General features: G+C 39.0%; 1 protein-coding gene across 4 annotated transcripts in view; it reads right to left on the bottom strand.

Moving 5' to 3' along the window:
• The window catches only part of LGR5 (leucine rich repeat containing G protein-coupled receptor 5), a 119,237-nt gene continuing 99,311 nt past the window's right edge, over positions 1-19,926 (bottom strand). Inside the window, exons 8-19 of one of the 4 annotated variants that reach the window (XM_036867092.1) lie at positions 19,466-19,537; positions 15,817-15,888; positions 15,600-15,668; positions 15,387-15,458; positions 11,990-12,055; positions 10,761-10,832; positions 7,753-7,824; positions 6,801-6,926; positions 5,631-5,776; positions 3,845-3,928; positions 1,929-2,618; positions 1-795 (exon numbers count right to left, since the gene is read on the bottom strand). In XM_036867092.1, coding sequence (XP_036722987.1) covers positions 794-795; positions 1,929-2,618; positions 3,845-3,928; positions 5,631-5,776; positions 6,801-6,926; positions 7,753-7,824; positions 10,761-10,832; positions 11,990-12,055; positions 15,387-15,458; positions 15,600-15,668; positions 15,817-15,888; positions 19,466-19,537 — 1,543 coding nt within the window. In that variant the 3' untranslated portion in view covers positions 1-793. Of the gene's footprint in view, positions 2,619-3,844; positions 3,929-5,630; positions 5,777-6,800; positions 6,927-7,752; positions 7,825-10,760; positions 10,833-11,989; positions 12,056-15,386; positions 15,459-15,599; positions 15,669-15,816; positions 15,889-19,465; positions 19,538-19,926 lie in introns of all 4 variants that reach the window. The other 3 variants (XM_036867090.1, XM_036867089.1, XM_036867091.1) reach the window with 3 other exon arrangements.

Genomic DNA, 19,926 nt, shown 5'->3' with positions numbered 1-19,926 from the left:
TATTACAAATTTCTTTTATTTTGTACCTAATAGAAAAGCAAGTTTGGAGTCTATTTACAAGTACTATATACATTTACATATATTACATACAGTTAATGAATTTAAAGAAAATGGGCAGAGAAACACAATATATATGGAAGAATATGCCACTGTACATGGTTTATTATCATGGTCCTTAGTATTACTGAATCTTTACTGTAGTAATAAATACAGTTCTATATTTACACATCTTATAAAACATCTCATAAATGTATTTTTCTCAATTCCAAGTTAAAACATCTGATCAAAATAAACATGCTTATATAAAAATAAATCTACCTAACAGTCTTTTGGTTTGGATGTATTGAAGCTAATGTAGTATAATAGAAATTATGAATTAATCCTTTGACCTTTAGTATTTAATAATTTTGCCTTGTACAATACCTAACACATGTATTAAATATGGAATAAGCAGAGAAGTCATGTTCTTGACATCAGGTGGGTTGATCCAAAGACAACATAGCTAAAACCAAGCTACATAAACAGGATAATATATTACCAAGTTTCTGTTGAGTCAAAAGTGGTTTCAGACATTGTTGCTAAAGCTACTAGAGATACATGTAAGAAGTTATGCCAGTGGATTTAGTTTATGCTGTGTCTCCATTTGATTGTTACCTTATGATGCACATCAGTTTGAATCAAGTGATAAAACCTCCTGTGAAAAACGTGCACTCACCCAGGGGGAAAATAATCCCAGGTTGCTTACCGTCTTTTCTGCGTATGTCCATTGCCGGCAATGGAGTTTTCTTCGAACCTCTGGGCACCAAGGAGTTAAAAATGAATTAGACAAGAGAACCTCATCTGTACGTCACTGCCTTCATGGCAATTTATGAATTTAAGTTCATTTTCCTTTCAAAATATTTGTAAGCAGTTTTATTCCACTGAGGGTGGAACCATCTAGTGCTGGTACATAAAATCTAGCATCTCTAAAAATGATGTGACTATGAATGAATTAATAGTGCCTTATGTTATCCATTCACAGGGGTATTGGTGACCTGGAAGGATCCTTTCTGAGGAAAGGTGAAGCAGTACTAAAACATCTCCACATGGTCATTAAAATGAAATCCTATTGGTCACAACCATTACTTAGTAATGTAGGCCATTTAAAAACTCTTATTTTCCTAATACCTCCAACCATATATGAAGGGGTTTTCTGGTTTAAAACCCCTTTCGTAAGCAAGTGAGTTGAAAAAGAATTCAGTTGAAATCATGGAGAATTTTTTGAACATTTCAATCTGTTTTTTAAATATTTATATATATTTTAGGCTTACCTGAATAGTGTGACTGAGTTATATAGCTGAACGAGTTATATAAGCAGCATTTAGACTTATTTTTCACTCTCTTGTATCAATAATTATCAGCTTTTTGACACTGAGAGGTTTTTTTTTTTTTTCTAAAGTTTCAACTCAGCTCTTTTTAGTTACTGCTCTGATATACTCAACCTCACATTTTTGGGTTTTCAATTTTTGAAAACTTTCTCTCACATATTAATTAGAGACATGGGACAAATGCCACAGATGAAAGATGACAGCTTTCGGTCATCGGATAAGCTGGTGGTGACCCAGAATTGGAAGGCAGGTCATAGGCTCTGCTGGCACTGGTGAAGGTTACCAAGGCCTGGGTTGAGTCACAGGACTGTTTCTCAACATCATCAGAGTTAATAGACATCAGGCTTGTGTGTTTCGCTCTTGTCCAGAAGTGGGTTTTCTTTCCCAGGCTCCCCAGATCCTCCTTAAAATGGGGATTGAAGAGGATGTAGAGAAGGGGATTGAGACATGCAGGAAGGGGGACAATCACCAGAAGGATAAACTTAATTACTTCAGGGCTGATGAATGTGAGGTTCAGTAAAGAGGAGAAGGACAAGAAAGCCACCGGGCAGTAAAGGATACAGTTGGTGAAGAGCAACAAAGCAATGTGCTTCACCATAGAACAGTCCCAAATATTCTCCAGGTCTCCCTTTTCTAAATTGCAGTAGAGCTTGGTGTAGGCAATGGTCATCACGAGGAAGCAAAGGGAATTGAGCAAGACGAGGGCCACCATGTAGCCTGTGGCGCTGGGCTCCCCAAAGGGCAGCGGCAGGCAGAGCGGGGAGGCGCTGTACTCGCTGCCGCCCAGCAGGGGAACCGCGGCGACGGTCACGGCCAGCACGGCGCAGAGCACAACGATTGCTTTCAGACTGGAAAAAGGAGTTTTCGTTTCGAATTTCGCAGAGCATTTCACAGAGAACCCACGCTCCAGGGCTGCCAGGGTAAGCAGGAAAACCGAGGATTCCGAAGCAAAAATGGACAAAAACCCGACGACCTGGCAGCCGACCCCCTGCTCCCACCACGCACCGTGCTGCGCAAAGCTGCCGAAAGTAAAGGCATCGACGCCAGCCAGCACAGCACTGGAGACCCCCGTGAGCATGTTCACCACGGCTATTAACCCAATTAACAGTTTTACGGAGGAAATGTACAGAGGGGCTCTGAACACGGTTGAGGTCACCAGGGCATTACACGTCAGTGCCAAAACTGCTATGGTCCACACTCCAATGCGGGTCAGCCAGCTACCGAACAGGTATTCGCAGAGTTTGAAGGGGCCTAGAAGTCCAAGGAAGAAAAAGGCTGGGTATCAAATTAGGGTTCACAACTTTTGCCAAATTACCTCTTTGTTTCTCCTCTATCTCTTGGTCTCACCAAGAGATAGAGACCAGTAACAGCCATGGTAACACACAGTTCCCTTATGGCACACTCCACTTTATTAAACCACTATTTAATGCAAAGGTGAGTATACCGGGTGCCCCGATTTTCAAGCTATGCCCAGAGAAATGGAGCCGGGGAGTTTAAATCACTGGATTCAGGTCGCCCAAATACAGCAGTGTGAGGGCCAGGTAACAAGTCAGATCTCTGTTTTGTTTTTTTTTTTTTTTAATAGAGTTTTTTTTTTTTTTTTTTTTTTTTGATGTGGACCATATTTAAAGTCTTTATTGAATTTGTTACAATATTGCTTCTGTTTTTTTTATGTTTTGTTTTTTTGGTCTGGAGGCATGTGGGATCTTTTCTCCCCGACCAGGGATTGAACCCGCACCCCCCTGCATTGGAAGGTGAGGTCTTAACCACTGGACCACCAGGGAAGTCCCTCCTGGGCTTTTTACGATATTTGTCCAGAATGCTTCAAAAAAGGTTCTGTAAACAGGGAAGGAGAATCCTAGGGAAATACTCAGTGATGTTAGAAGAGGAAGTATGAAGGTGCATTTCATGAGAACGTCGTCTTAGGTTTAGATTGACATTTGACGTTTAGGAGCAAGGAACCATCATATTGTTGAAAATAAAATATCAACCCTCCCCAGCTGTCTTTTTTTTTTTCAACTGGTCTATCCTATTTCAGGGAATGGGACAAACAATTAAGTGAATAATATATATAGTTTTTACTTATCTCTAAAACTATCATTTGCTTTAACCAAATAGCTATTTAGAGAAGACTTACAAGAAATCACGGTCAAAAATCAGTGATTACATGAAGCAAGACTGTTGCATACCAGACTAAATTGCTAATATTATTTTAAAAATTACATATACTTCTAACTATAAGATTGGTTCTTTAATTTCCATTAATCTGAATCAAAAGTCTCCTACAAAAATCCTATTTAAGAATGGAGACCAACTCCAGGGAACGAACATTTGTATTTTAAAGGTCCCCATGGGGTGGGATATTGATGAGATGCAAAGGTGGCACAGATTTTGCCTTGAAGTGTAGCCAAATGTCCCTGATGGCCTCAGAGTTAAGGGTGAGTACTGCTGCTGAGCAGTTCTGATGCCTTTCTCACCTGGGGAAGGTGAGCATTGCACCGAATGAAGGGCTTTCAGGTCTTCCTCAAAATCAAGCAGGAAATCTTCAAGATCACGCTCATCTGCAGGAATGAGAAGTTCTGGAATGATTAGTTCTGTCTCTCTTTTCAGGGACCAACTTCCAGGGAGGAGAGTCCTGGATTGCCCTGGAGACATGAAATGTCACAAAGGGAACTGAGAGTCAGACATCCCACTTTTCCCTGGGCTTTCTTGCAAGTCTATTAAAAAATTGCTTTGGGATGTTCTACTCAAGCTACTATATGACACTATTTTAGCAGAACTGGGGGCAAGGGATAGTAACCCTGGACTCCCTGTCATATGTCGAAGCTCTCTCATTCTGTTCTTGTTCCCTGGAGCTCACAATGGCCCCAAATTGCACTGACCTAAATTAGAGAGAGAGCGTGGGCCTCTCCATTCAGTGGAAGAACCACTTTATCCAATTTTCTAACACTTAGATGGCTATAGTGCAAATGTTCTGAGCTGTGTTCTCTGAGTACAAGGGGGAGAATTAGTAAGTTTCTATCTTTCTGGGGAATTCTGCTTAACAGAGGACAAATCAGGTAACTGCTTGGTGCTTGGACTAGCTATCCATGAAACAGGAGTTTTGTGATCTAACACACTTACTGATTTAATTGGTCTGGTGTGAGGTTTGGGCACCAGTGTTTTTTAAAAGCTTCTGTGTGATTACAATATATGGACCAGGGTTGCGAATCATTGTCCTTGAAAATAAACTCCACGAAGAACCTTGTCTCTCTTGTTCATTGTGTGCCTCTAGGGCACAGAACACAGTGCCTGGCACACAGTAGACACTCTAATTGTTTATTTTTTTGGGGGGGGGGGGTGAATAAATATAGTAGAAATTAGGGTGGGTGAGGCAGAAAAAGCAAAAATGAAAGCAAGAACAAGAGCAAGACATATGCTGTAGCCTAAAATAAAAAAGCCAAAGGCTATAATATCAGCTCCTTAATCAGATCTGTGTGCAGGAAGAAAAGTTAAGATAATGTGCAGACAGATTGACTCATACTTGCTTGGGAATCAACAAATCATTAAGACCCAAAGGAAGAAAAGCCAGTCTATTTAGACTCTGTGCAAACTTGCAAGGTTGGCAGGGAAAGGAAATTGGGGACTGCCCAGAGCACTGCCTCGTTACCACAGGTGTGGTTTGAGGTACATTGTTGTCTATTTAAGTCAGGTCTTGCTTCAAGGAAAGCCAAGTGCTTTACAGACATTATCTCATTTCACTTTCCTGACAGCTAGCCTTGTGGGGGGTAGGTGGGGAGAATGTTTTAGGATTAGTTGGATAAGAAGTTGGATTCCTAAGCCCTTCTGCTGAAATATGGAGGCATCTAAAATGTCTATATCCTCCACTCCCCACTGGGGTTTAAGAATAAAAATAGATTGTATTTTCTGGAGAAAAAAGCGCAGAAGCATGTTTGAAAAAGTTATCCACAGGGATAAGGCCCTCATAAAAGTTTATGAAAATATTGATAATCAATTTTAATATTTACCCCTGAGGACAATATGTGCTAAAAGGGATCTAATTGTAAATATAAGTATTAAGAAATCCCTTAGAGAAAAGATGACTTTTTAGAATGAATCCTAAAGGAGTTTTCTCTTTCTCTAAGAATCTTTAAAAAGTGGGATTGATTCTCAACTTGCTGGGGTGATTACATAGGGACTTGTTTGGCGTTCAGATGATCTGCTTGATGACTTTTCAAGCCCCGTTCAGACACAATTTCACCACAGTGACATAGCAGCTCTTACCTTGAACTTGAAACATTCCAGCATCTTTCTTATGAAGGTCATCTGCACTGCTGTTGTCGCCTTTAGTCCATTGATTAGAAATTTTATAGACATTCTCACATACTCCAAATGCACAGCACTGATATGCATAAGGCATTTCTATAACCCTTTGAATGAACAAAACCAAACAAAAACACACACTTAAAGAAATAGATTGTTAAATACAGTGCTTATCTTTCACTCAATAATTCTGCCTGTGGATTTTAGCCTTAATTAATAATCTAAAATATTAACTATGTGCATAAAGATGTTGATTACAGTGCTATTCATAACAATGGAGTTATTAAAAATTATTGCCATGAAATGTTGACAGTTGCTGAGGTTGAGTGATGGATATATTATTTTCTCTACTTTTGTGTTTGAAAATTTCCATAATAAAAACATTAAAAAATGACTGTTAGGAAAATTGTAACACCATTAAAAAGTGCTTATGGTATGACATAACGTAAAGTGACAAAAACTTGATATAAGTTTGTATACGTACTGTGATTCTAACAATTAAAAATACATTGGAAACAAAATCTGGAAGGAAATAACATAAAACTTTGTTTAAGGGTATTTGTAGACATTTTTTTCTCTCTTTTATTTTCTAAACTCTCTTTTGGGGTTATGGTTTTAAAGTATGTAAAAAGTACTGTGGTTTAATATATATATAGAAAATATATATGTGTCTATACATATATATATATATAAAATCTTTCAAGGGACTTTATCGCTAATAAGTGTAACAGGTTTTAAAGAGCATTACTTCCTCAAACAAATATTAATTTAGTACATTTTATTAGAACATATACATAAGCAAGACGAATTTAAACATGTCAACAGGAGTACAATTATGTTATGATGTTATTTAATTACATGTCCTAGTTTGTATCTCATGGATCCCTGGTTTTCAAACTCTTCCCATGAACTCTGTGGTTCCAGGAGGCATCTTTGAAGAAGGAAGGAAGTGCGGTCAGGAAGACACTCTCTCCCACTCCAGGGCTTGTCCTAACAATGCCCCAGGGGTGGGGGACTTGAAGGCATGAAATGCAATTCAAAAGAGTCCCATAAATTTTGAAAACCACTATAACACGTCTATTGTTTCACATGACCACAAATGTATCTTATTAGTTTTAATGACAAACTCACTTGAGTTCTGGAAAGTTTTCAGATGATATCAAGCTCTGTAAGGCATGATTTCCTGTTAATTTTAAGTGAGTTAAACCATGTAACCCAGTTACAGGAAAAGACGACAGGCGGTTGGATGATAGGTCCCTGCAAAACATCAAACAACAATTGGCTTTTAGTCTGTGTTAGCATAAAACGATTATGTTAAAAAAGCAACCTAAAGATGATTAAACTGCTCCATAAAAACTTCTAAGCAGGGTCCTTCCTCTTAATGGTAAAAGGAACCATTTTGGTTTTAGCTCCTGACAACTCTTCTATTTACAATCAGAATTGCAGGAGGAAAAATGTTTTAATCACACCCAAATTGTAATTTCTACATTCAGCTTAATTTTGCCAGATGGGGACATCGAAAATCAAGTGGAGGGTGCTACATGTAGTTTGAAAAGTAGTGCTGACTAGATCAAGTTAGGGGTGAGGGGGAAAACATTGTTGGGGGGTTATTTTCTTCCTTCTCACCATAACTTCTGTCTGACCAATTCCTTCTTTCTCTCTGAGACACGGGAGAGGGGGAGAGGAAGGAGCAAGAGGTGGAAAGGGAGGGAAAAAATGGACAGGAAGATCTTCTGTTAGTCAAGATGGCAAACTGTAAAATGAAAGACCTTTAGAACTGAACTGATGTCTTAGTCCAGTCCACCTGATGGCTCAGCAAAAATGGAAAATTTCACCTCAATAACCAGAACCAGCTGTCACCCAGATCATCATTTATCCACGTAAGGACGCACATGGCCTTGGAGGGGCGGGGGGTGGGAAGTGGGGTGCTTCTTTCTGGTGTGATCCAGCTCCAGTGCAGGAGACACTGGGGGCTGGGCATTCTGTGCACTGCAGGCTTTTTCAGCAAAAGCAACATTTTTGATTAATCAGATGGGGCCCAATTATTAAAAGACATGCCATAAACAAGTCATGAAATACTCACAGCTTTCTTAGAGATGGCAAAGTGGAAAATGCATTGGGGTGAATAATGGCAATTTTGTTCCAAGCTAAATTCCTATTAAAAAAAAAAAAAAAAAGGCAAGTGAGAGGATTATATAAAAGAAGACTTCGTGAAGTTTTACCATATATATTCATTCTTCTAACAAAACGTAATTTCCATTCAGGGCAGGAGCAATTAACTCATCAAATCATCTTTCAGATGCAGATATTAATAGTATAAAATGATGAAAGAGAGAATTTTAAAGCAACCTTGTTTAAATCAATCCAGGAAAATCCTTCAGGTGGATATTTTAGATTTTACTCTCTTCTTGCTAAAAAGTTGACTTTAACATGGTTGTAAAATTTTATTAGGGCATTTCTAAGATGAGTGGGGGTCAGGGAGTTGGAAGAGACAGGAACTTCTGAGGCTCTTCCTCTGACAGGCAAGTAAATTTTAAGTTATAAAATGCCCCCGGATATGTAATGAAACTCAACAAAAATTTGTGTACATTGTCCATGTATGTCAGGCCTTAAGAGAAACACAGAGATACTGTCAAAAAAATTCCCAGTAAAGAGAATGGACATTTAATTCTTAACTGGAAAATGAAGAAGAGAGGGGCTAGCATATGTTGGAAATAAAAGCCTTTGATAACAAAATCTACAATTTATTGAGAAATAAAATTCACTCACCCCTTCCCTCCACAGACATATATGTAATGAAATGTAGATAATTTTACAGGAATAAGAACTTCCACATTTTAAAAAAAGAGCAATGAACTTAAAATTTGTATTTTTAAAATGCATAACTCATAAGGGAACTAAAGTGTAGACATTTGAGGAAACTGAAAGTGATCCCCGTCAACTTTTCTCTAGCACAGGTAAGTAATTTATTCATGGTGTTGGGCCCCCTGAGTTACCTAGGATAAATGGTATTCACAGAACATTTACATTCTCATTTGAAAGGCCCCGAACTGGGGGAAACTGGAAGGCTTTTTAGTTTGCTCCTTTCATCGATCGCAGAACAAAAGAAAATTCCAGCTAACAAGGGGAAGGAATGGCATGGAAGGAGTGGGAAAGCCACAAATGGGAATTGAGTAGGAGACTGTCTTCTGTTGAGCTGCTCATCAAATACGTGTCCAGTGAGGGTTGCAAGCCCTGCCATCTGCACTAGATGCTGGGGATAAGAAGATGAAAAAATTCTCGTCATTTTCAGGTAGGGCGTGGTGTACCTGTTGGCGGTGCTGAGTGTTGAGTCCTGTAGCAGAGAATGTGCAAAGCACATCAGAGTGGAGAGGGCTCAGAGACAGGAGATCTTGTTCTTATGGGATGGACAGGGGCAAGTTAAGAGTGGGGAGGAATCCAGTGGGCGACAGGACCAGGAGAAACAATGGTCCATGTGTCAAGGGACTGGGAACTGGTGGGTGAGAGATGAAGGTGTTCCAGGGGGTTGGAATCAGATTCTGAAGCATGGTGTTTGGAAGTTTGGTTTTGGTATTGAAGACAATAGGGGAATAACAGAAGATTTTTGAAGCAGGGAAGTAACATGTTTCAATTTCTACTTAAGAAAGATTCTCTTTGGAGAATGAGATGAATGGGTAAAGACTGATGGTGGAAAGTCCGGTAAAGAGGGTGATGACAGTGATCTAGGAGAGTGATTCCATGGGTCTTTGGTGAAGAATATTTCAGTTCTACTCTCTTAGCAAATTTCAATTGTACAACACAGTGTTATCAAATATATCAACCTTTGATATATTTGAAAAAGAACTAACTTTTGGAAACAGTCAGAACTCCAACCTGGTGAATAAGGCAGGTAATAAAAGTAGGTAATGTACAATATCTTTGTTTCACATTTATTTTAAAAAGTTAAGGAACTTCACAAGCCGATTTTAGACCAAACGTAAGGAAAGGGCAACACAATTAAATTCAGAACAAGATGGTTTTCACAGTGAATTTTTGGGAGAAAGTGATTCTCCAAGGTGAATTTAAAATGTTTTGAGGAATAGTATTATTTTATGAAGGTATAGTCTCTTAAATGTTAAGAAAAACTTTAGGAAAGAGAGGGTTTTTAACAACATCCTGCAGTTTAAACATTACCTATTGTCATCGTTCACCAAAATTACACTGAAATCCAGTTTCGGGATGGAAAAAAATCTGTCACGCACAAAAAATCTGTTACCGGGTTTTTTAAACTTATGGTTAATATATGGTATTTTCAGGTAGTGTGTGGTCTACCTGATGGCAGTGCTGAGTGTTGAGTCCTGTAGCAGAGAATGTGCAAAGCACATCAGAGTGGAGCAGTATTTATGGTACTTTCAATATGTATTAATATATATAATAATCTATTATAGTACATATTAATATATTATACATTTATATATAATACATTAATATATATAATATATTTCAAATATATGGTATTTGCAATCATAAAATGGAATTTAATATTTCCAAATCTTAGTCGTCTGAACAACAGAAGCATTTTCCGGGACAGTTGTGCTTAAACCTTAGTGTACTTGTTAAAATACCGATTCTCAGGCCCTACTCCAGAGGGTCTAACTCATGAGGCATGTGAGACCTGGACTCTGCATTTTTTACAGTCACCTCCAGGTGATTCTTAAGCACTTAGAGAGACTCACATTGAAAAACTGTTTAACCAGGAAAGAAAACCAGGCAGGAAGAACTGTGTGGTCGCCCCAGTTTTGCAGGCAGAACAATCTCTGCCGATTCCCGGCTAGGAACAGAAACACATTTTGTAGGCTGTTCAATAGCTTGGCCTCCTTCCTCTTTATCAGAGTTTCATGTCTGCTGACTGGCAGAGAGCAGATGGCAAGTTTACTGCTTTTGAACCTGTTCCTGGAAATGATCATGAGCAAAATATTTGCCTTCTCCTAGCAGATACGTGCACAAAGGCCCAACAATACAAGTATACAGTGAAAAGAAGATATTAGGGGAAGACCCGAAAGAGATAAAAAGTGCTCGACGTTGGGGAAGCTGCTGAGAGACAGTACTCACAGAGAGCGGAGGCTAAACAACTGCTGGAAGGTGTTGGCTCGAATCTCACACATTTCATTATGTCGCAGGTCTCTGAAATGACAGGTTCCAAAGATTCATTTCGGAGCCACCGGTTTCAAAGATTAGTCTTCAGAGAACTTTTACAGAGGGGTTACCTGCCCTCAGTCACAGGAACACATGAACTACGGCTACCCAGTGACATTGAGAAAAATTTCTCTTTGTTTAAAAAAGAACACTTGCAATTTATCCACATAAACAAGTATTGCCTCTCTTTCAAAGCAGCTATTCCCTTTGGGTGAATCTGAAGCTATATTCCAAATGCCAACATCATACACCTTGAGGATGCCTCTCTCTGCCTTCTGAGCCTTTCTTATATTCCTGGAGGGTCTTCAGGAGTGTCAAGTCTTTACCTTTCAAAGTGGATTTTTTCCTCCTCCCTTCCTTGCCCAAAGGCATTCGGAGAAAAATTAAGCAGAAAAGGATAGATGGTTAATATTGTTTTGACCAAAACCAAAGCATGACTATAAAGCAACAAGGCTGATGTTTTATGGAGAAGGCAATTTTAAGAGAGGAATTCTAAAATGTTTCATACATAAGTAGCATCAATGGCACCTGAAATATGACTAATATGGACCTCTTCTGAAGGTTACTATTGTGGTTTAGAATAGAAATTTTTTTTTTTTTTGGCCGCACGCATGGCTTGCCGGATCTTAGTTCCCAGACGAGGGATCAGACCTGGGCCCCCGCAGTGAAAGTGCCAAGTCCTAACCACTGGACCACCAGGGAATTCCCGTGAAGGTTACTATTGTGAAGCAAACATACCAACAAACTCAAGTACCCCCATATTAAAACATAATGCCATGCAAATGAGCTTCACTTGTGTTCAGGAAAAAAACAAAACAAAACAAAAATAATGCCACTCATTGGATGTGTAAGTTAAAAAGCATTCCAAAGCTCAAATAAACCCAGTTCATTACTATACCAGGTTAGGGACAAAAAACCAAAACATAATAAATGCTTTACTTATAGTATAATGCATGGTAAAATAATATCGTCTATGTCTCCCAACTTTACAGACATCCTATACAGTCACAGCTCCTGTGTGTAAGAAGGGAAAGCATCACATGTCTCCCCAGTGAACCACAGGGTAAGCAAACCAATGACCCCTGGAAATGTGAGTTTTGGCTCTTGGTTTTCGCTAGGTGACTTAGAGACTCTTAGAGACATACATTTTCTGAAGCTTTTGGCAGACTGAAAAACTGGGTAAATCTTCTAGCAGGTTATAAGATAGATCTCTGAAAAACAGAAGGTACAAAAGGGAAAATCTGTTACATATTAATTGTAAGGAAACATGCTTTGCTCTCTTTTCCCCTCCACGGTGATCTAGCTCCCAAAGGCAGACTATGAACTTTTCCCCAGCCCTGATGTGCAGCAGGTAGTCATAGACATTATTAGATTAAGCAGTAGATTCAGATGTCAACTGAAATGTAACTGTTATACTTCTTTAATTGATTTAAATAATTTACTTAATGAATTTATTTATGTTTTGTTAGTGATGATCTACAATGTTCTAGCTATTATCTTACAGAAATGAGTACAAATTAAATTAAGTAATTGTGCCTCTGTTTCTAAGAGCTGCTATATCTCTGCAGCTAAGAGAATCACTGTTGGTTCTTTTCTAATCAACAGAAAAAGAATCCCAACAACAATTCAAAACATAGCACTAACTTTGAAATCAATCATTACAAGGGGGGAAAAAAGAATCTAAGAAAGTCTTCAGCCAAAACTCAACAAATTACGGAATAACAAAAACATCTGGACATATTTATAGTATAATATAACTAATCTAAAACAAGCCATGGTAATTTGCAGAAAGCTTAAAAAAAGAAAGCTGGTAGATAAAGTAACAGATATATATAAAATTTTGCCTCATGTTTTAAAAGTTATCAGCTAATCAACTAACTCACTTTCATGCCTGATTCTAATTCTTAAAACCAGATCACCACTATGCAACTGAAAAATTCATATTGTTTTCTGAGAGGATTTTAAATTACTTTATTTTTGAAATTGATCACTTTATCTTACATTTATTGAATAAATAGAACTTAAGTAGAAATACAGTTCAATTTACTACACATGAATAATTCAGATAAAGCTGTGTGCAAACACAAATTTGTAGTTTACACGAGAGATTTGAAAGACCAAACCAAACCAAACCAAACCAAAACAAAAATGCCCCACACCTATGCACAAATACAGCTGATTAACAATATGGTGTGTATTTTTGGAAAGTAGTGAATGTGATCAAGTGGACACACATATTATCAAAGCTGATAATTTGGTTCACTCATTTCCACAGACAGCAAGGGGAACAATCCTTCCTGTGTAGTTCTTAGTAGAGGGTACATGAAACCTTCTTCCACATAAAGACACAGTGTCACCACCTTCCTACCTATTACCTAATGATTTTCATGGCTAACATTGACCAAGCACTTCTTATATATAGACACTATGTTTACAGCTTGACCTGAATTATTTCATTTAATCCTTGTGGTCACCTTATGAAGGAGACATTTGTGTTGATTCCCATACAAAGCAAAGACTAAGATCACCAGCTAGTAAGTGGGGAAAGCCACACACAGTCAAGTCATTCCCATGGAGAAGAAGCAACTTGGAGGCAAAATCACTCATGTACAGTGACATCGCCTCATGTAACAGCTACTCAGTGGATGACGCAGCCAAAGGAAGAGAGCACTCAGACCTGTACTTCCAGAACATAAAGCAGAGTGGAGTAAAGGTCACGACCCGGGGTTCTACTCTCAACTTTGATTCTACTTCGTTGATATGCTGGACGAAGCATTGATGTCTTTTTCAATTCTCTTCTTAAATGAGAAGATACTGGCTTTGCTGATCTTGCAGGGTTGTTGTGAAGAACAAATCAACACTACAGGCTGACGTGCTGTGAAAACGGCCGGATACTGCCACTGATGTAGTTGCCATCTTCCAGGCCTTTCTAGGTTTCTACTCCAGGAAAGAATAATGGTGTAAAGGAAGCGGGAAAGACAATGATAAGAGCTAACATGGTCCAAGAGTTTACAGTGCTCCAGGTGCTGGTATAAGTGTTTGACGTGTAGTAACTTACTGAATCCTCATGACGATCCCCTGAAGGAAGTGGCTACATCTCTTATTTTATAGGTTGGGAAATGGAGCCCCGGAAGGGATAAATAACTCGCTCAAGATACTGTGATAGCAGAGAGGCCGGATTTGAACCAGAAAAATAGACCCCAGAGCTTTTGCTCTTAATCAGTTTGCCAGTCAGCTTCCGTGTATGCAGCTTTAGACCCGGGTGGTTTACCATTCGCTGTGTGACATACTGGAGACAGATGCGATTTAAATACTGGCTCCCTACTTATTAGTTACAGTATGTGAAATCCTGGTCATGTTACTGGGCCAGCTTCCTGAAGAAATGAGGATGGTTATACTTATTCTGGGTGCGGTGGGCAGAGTTCAAAGATGGCTCCTGCGATTTCCACCACCTGGTGTCCATGCTTGTTCTCCCACTTATTCAATCAAACCATCTGCATTTGAATTCGAACTCTGCTACTTTCTTGCAGTGTGATTTTTGACAGATGTACTTTACTTCCCTAATTCTCTCTTTCCTCACCTGTATCTATACCTTCTAGGGAGATATGAGGTGAAGAAGAGGAGACTTGCTCTTGATCCCCTTCCTTTATACAGGAATGACTGACTTTAAGGCTGTTATGGGGTTTATTGCAACTCCTATCACTGAGCAACTGCGGCCTGAAAGTGACGTAGTGGGCTGGGGATAGGGGAAGGCAGAATCACTGAAGAACGTTCCCATTCTTCCACTTAACATTTGTAGAGCTGCTTGTAGTTCTGCTACGCCGGAAAGCTTGTGGTGGAATCACAGGTGTTCGACTGCCGCAGAAGTCTGCCACGTGAGAACAGAGCCGTGCGAGAGACTAAGGGTGCTTTCACTACATCCCAGCAGTGCTTGAGAAGATGATCACAGGGCGTTGAGCGGGGAGGTTGAACATGGATGGTCAGAACAAGGCTCTTCCAATTCCTACAAACTACTTTTTGTAAAATGTGGGAAGGGCAGAGGAAAAAAACCCCAAGTCAACAGAAATAACATATGCAAGCTGTTTAGCCATTAGACGAAACATTAGAACATGGCACCTGCAACTATACCGGAAGAATGTTTGGTTGCCTTTATCAAGGTCTGTGTGGGTCTGATAATTTTATTTTGGCATCCATATTGGGTTTTTGATCCATGATTATCTTTTTTTTTCTTGCTCTGCAGAGGATTTGGGGCTGAGGGCAATGAAGTTATTTTGGCTTGTTCATATCCATTTTCTGAAGGGAAATGTGTGCTAGTTGAAACTCTAATGGGAGACTGTTTGAGACTTGGAAACAAGGGGTACGTTGCCATTTATTACCAGGGTCACATCCAAGAGCCACTTCCCTGGCCCCAAGCAGGCAAAGGAGGCCTGACCTCCTGAAAACCTGCAAGGAAAGAACTTTCTCCTCTTTTAAAGGATTATTGAAATAATGTATGTCATTTCACCCCCGTATACACAACATTATTGCTTTACTGACACGCACAGCGCTTGGAGATTCGGTAACTGATCGCAGACAGTTTGAGGAAGAGATGAGATCTGTGCTCCAGTTAAAGTCCTGTTGAAACACAAACCAGATATCATTCTTGTATTTAGGCATCACACAGTGACATATTTTGATTCACTGATGTTAAGACTGGTCAGGCTTGAAGGGTAGTGCAAGTTCTGGGCAAAGTCAGGAGCCTACTCAAGTACTTACAGACTCTCCAGGCTCGCGGTACCAGTTAAATCAGGAAATTCAGTTATTTGTGAGGCGCCATTCAAAGTCCTAGAAGGAGGAGTACATGAGTATTACTGGGAGAAGATTCTAGGAAGGGGTCATTTTTATGGCCATTTCAAAGCACTTGAAATGTTCATTTGGTCTTCACAGCAACCTTGCAAAGGGAAAATGATCTGTAAGAGAAATAAACACTTACAGTGTTCTTAGTTCAGGTAAATGTTGAAAAGCAGATCTCCCAACAACCTGGATAGGGTTGTCATAGAAATGTCTGAAAAAATCCAAAGACCAACGTCTTAGTATAAAACTTGAATGACAAATGAATACCTGTTCAGAATTTCAACAAATGCCTTCAATGTACTTATGTAATTTTGATTACTTGGTTTCAGGTAAACCTCAAAAGTATTTTCATTCATATTATGAGACTTTTGGTGAGAAATCCATACTACATAAAATTGAAAATTTCTGACAGCAAGGCAGATATGAATGTCAGTTCCTATGGAGAAAAGCAAGTGAACTGACTATAGTTATACTTAAAGCTCTTCCTCTGCCTCCAGTATCTGTGGACTATCCATTGAGTGGCAAAAGATAGTTCAAGGTGCTGGCAGTTATATCATTAGCTAAAGAAAGATGAAGTTCTATATAGTTACATGAGGGTCATATCCTCGGTCAAATCTTATGACACACACACAAAGGATCCTTCAAATTATTTGAGAGGAAATTTGCTACTCTGGGTTTTTGTAACATTAGATTTTAAAAAATCAATGATTGCTCTAAAAGGTAAGACATTATTAGAACTTCAAAAATATTTTGTTTTACAGATGTTTTCAATGTAATGGTATTTGAACTGCCTGGTCAGTGGAGTCCCACAAACAGTTCTTAGCTGAGACATCCTTCCAGTTCAATTAAATTCAACAAATATTTATTGGTGTCTCTTATGCTCAAAGCATGAGGGTAGGTACTGCTTGCATTTAAAGACTGATTTATTAAGGAGGCTGTCATTAGCTATCTACTATGTGCCTGGCATTATGCTAGATGCTGGGGATGTGAATAAGAATGATAAGGTGTCCCTGCCCTAAAGAAGCTTGGAATCAGTTGGGATAAAACAAATAAATAAGGGGATATGACTCTCTGGTTGACAAAGCATTTTCACATCTAGAGCTCAATTAATCCACCTGCCAACTTTATAAGATCCATGGCATAGACACTTAGGTACTATTTCCCTCATTTTTGGAGGAAGAAGCTGAGGCTCAGGTACTTTGGTAAGTTCATTATCTCCCAGAGCTTCAACTTTCTAATCTGTTAAACTAATGTAATAATACTTAGTAGTAGGGTTTGTGTACACATTAAAAGAGCTAATGCACATGTAACATCTGGCACAGGACCTGGGATATAGCTGTCACTCAACATGCCCAAATCCCCTTCCGCACTTCCACCCCCTGACTTCTTCTTTTCCCTTCGATTAGACAACTGGTAAGAGAAAGGGCTAGAGCTGGACTATAGGTCTTTTTTGTTTGTCCTGTCTTGTACATCTTTTTATTATAAATCTTTTTCTAGAATATTTTTATTGAAATATAGTTGATTTACAATGTCGTGTTAGTTTCAGGTGTACAGCAAAGTGGTTCAGGCATATATATATACACATATATTCTTTTTTTACATTCTCTTCCATTATAGGAGGACTATACATCTTACGATTTAAAAATGGAGTTGTCCTCAGAATATTACATTATCCCTTATCTACACTATATGCTTGTTTGTATGTAATTATGTTCATATACCTGCATGCATGTAAGTACAATGGGTAGCTATGAATACACATGCTTATGTACATAAGGCATAAGTATCACAAACACAAAGGCGGAGCTATAGGGTTCTCAGGAGGGAGTTCTCTCATGAGGTCAAGAAAAACTTCATGAAAATGCCATTTGAAATAGACGCTGGAAAACAGAATTTCGACAAGCATAGTGAGGGGATGGAATCATAGGAGCAAAGGAAATAAAGGAAGGGATTTGCTCTATGAATGTAGCTCAGTTGGTCTGGGTTATGGCGTAGGGTACTTGAGGAATGGGTCAGGACGGTTGGCTTGGGCCATGTGGAAAGCTGAGACTGTCAGGGAAAGGAGTTGGCGTTTAATGTACACAGACAAGCCTGACTGTATGTCTCACAGCACGAGAATGACAACATGGACGCTGTGCTTCCAGGGCGAGCGCTCTGCTAGTGGCAGAGGCAGGGGGGTGAGTCTTAGACTGGTAGAAATCTAGAGGTAATGGCTAGCAGAGGGGGCTGGTGGCAGAGGGGATGGAAAGAAGTTATGGATAGGATGGGGACTACAGAGGTAGAAATGAGGCCTGGGTAGCCAATGGACAAGGAAAGCAAAGAAATCTGAGTCAGGGGGAGTATGGGCCGGGGTGGTAGTGACAGAGATAGGCATGGAGGCAGAAGCAAGGAGAGAAGAGCTTCCGGGAGAAAACAGTCAAGGCCAGCAAAGAGTGGAGAGAAGTGCTAATAAATATTGGGGGCTGTTAGTCCTCTTCAAGGGGTATTAACATATCAAAAGGGTGATTAAGAAAACCAGTCCTGTGGCTTCAAGGGAAAAAGGAGCAAAGAAAGGCAATGCAATCTGCCAACTTCTCAGTATGTAAATTCTCTCTAATGAGAACTAATGTTTACTGGCAACAAACTTTAACCCCCTTAGTTTGCCAACATACTGTCAGAACGTTTCAGAAATGATGAATGGTATTTTTTTTTCTCAGTTGTCAGGGCTAATTGGGATTCCAGCTCATTTGTGACAAATGCTACACGGCTCCAGAAAGCCTCTCAATCAAGTTGGCACAGGATGCCGAAAATCTGCCAAGAAGTGCCCTAGAGTCCTTTTCAGAAGTCGTCCTTACTCTCCTCCTCCATATTTCAGACCCCTCACCCATGACCTTAGGCCAATACTATGTCCCAAACTTGCCAGTTGTCTTTTAATTAAGAGCCAGCCTATTACTTACATATTTTCACCTTCCTATACGTACCTACACAGGATCAATTTTCTGTTTGTGCTAAATATGAAACATAGAATTAATCCTACTTTGAAGTTGTAACTCTATCTTATGCCATTATGGCATATAAATCCTCATACACACCTTTCTAGCACATATGCACCTTTCTAGAATTACATCCTAGTTTGTATAAATGCAACTCAGTGTTTGGACTCGAAAATGAATGGGTATAGAGACTTAGCATAAAAGAGTAGTCTCTTCATCTCCCCCTCCTTGCAGTAAAGGACCTCTATCATATATAATAATGTATGTATGTATGTATTTATATTTCAGCTTTATTGAGGTATAACTGACATATAAAATCGTACATTTAAAGCTTACAGTGTGGTGATTTGATATACGTATACATTGTGAATGGATTCCCCCAACCTAGATAATTAACTATTTATCACATATTTATCTTTTTGGGGGTGAGAACATTTAACATAATAATTTATGTTTCTAGTATACTTGGGTTCAAGTTCTGAATGACTAGGTGACCTCGACATTGATGCTCTAAAAATCAGTTTTATTCCTTAGAAAACAGAGATAAGCAAAAAAGCATTTCATAAGATTACTGTGAAGTGAGACAAGGCATTTGAAGATACCAAGCATAAGGCAATGCACATTGTAGGTCCTAAGAAAAAGAATCTCTAATATTGCTTCAGCATTTGGCTAAAACTTAGCAAAACATCTCCATATACACTACAGTGACCGAGACAAAACTTGGGCAAATATAGAACATTTATTGTATTATGTTTAAAAGTGCAATGCATGCTCTATTGCAGGATAGAAAAATTGAAAAGAACTATGGCTACTTACATTGTAATAAGAGAAGGGTTGCCTACAAAGGCTTTCTCAGGTATCGACTTGATATTGTTGCTATGAAATCCTCTAGAAAGAGAGGAAAAGATAATTTATAGAAAATAACCTGTGGGGTAAAATTGTTTAATAGTCCCCTCACCAAACCCGTGACAATAATCAGCAATTTTAGTAACTAGAGGATAAGGTTAAATTCCTCTATGCATTTTGAAATGTTTGTGCCCTCACTTACTCTCTAGGAGAAAAAGATATCACAAGCTGTCATCTTGAAAGAGGAATAAAGAATCTGAAAATAATAACTGTGCTTTATGGAAACTTACAACCTAATGCTATAAAAAGAAAATCCATCTGTTAATATCCAATAGAGCATCATGGTATAACAACTTGAGACCGAGGAAACCATCTTTGGAGAGAGGATTATGATCACTCCTCCTCACCCCATTTGAAGCCAGGAGAAGAGA

The sequence above is a fragment of the Balaenoptera musculus genome, chromosome 10, assembly GCF_009873245.2.
Source record: "Balaenoptera musculus isolate JJ_BM4_2016_0621 chromosome 10, mBalMus1.pri.v3, whole genome shotgun sequence".
Classification (NCBI taxonomy): domain Eukaryota; kingdom Metazoa; phylum Chordata; class Mammalia; order Artiodactyla; family Balaenopteridae; genus Balaenoptera; species Balaenoptera musculus.
Note: the sequence above shows the minus strand (reverse complement) of the source record. Positions and strands in the feature narration are given on the sequence as shown.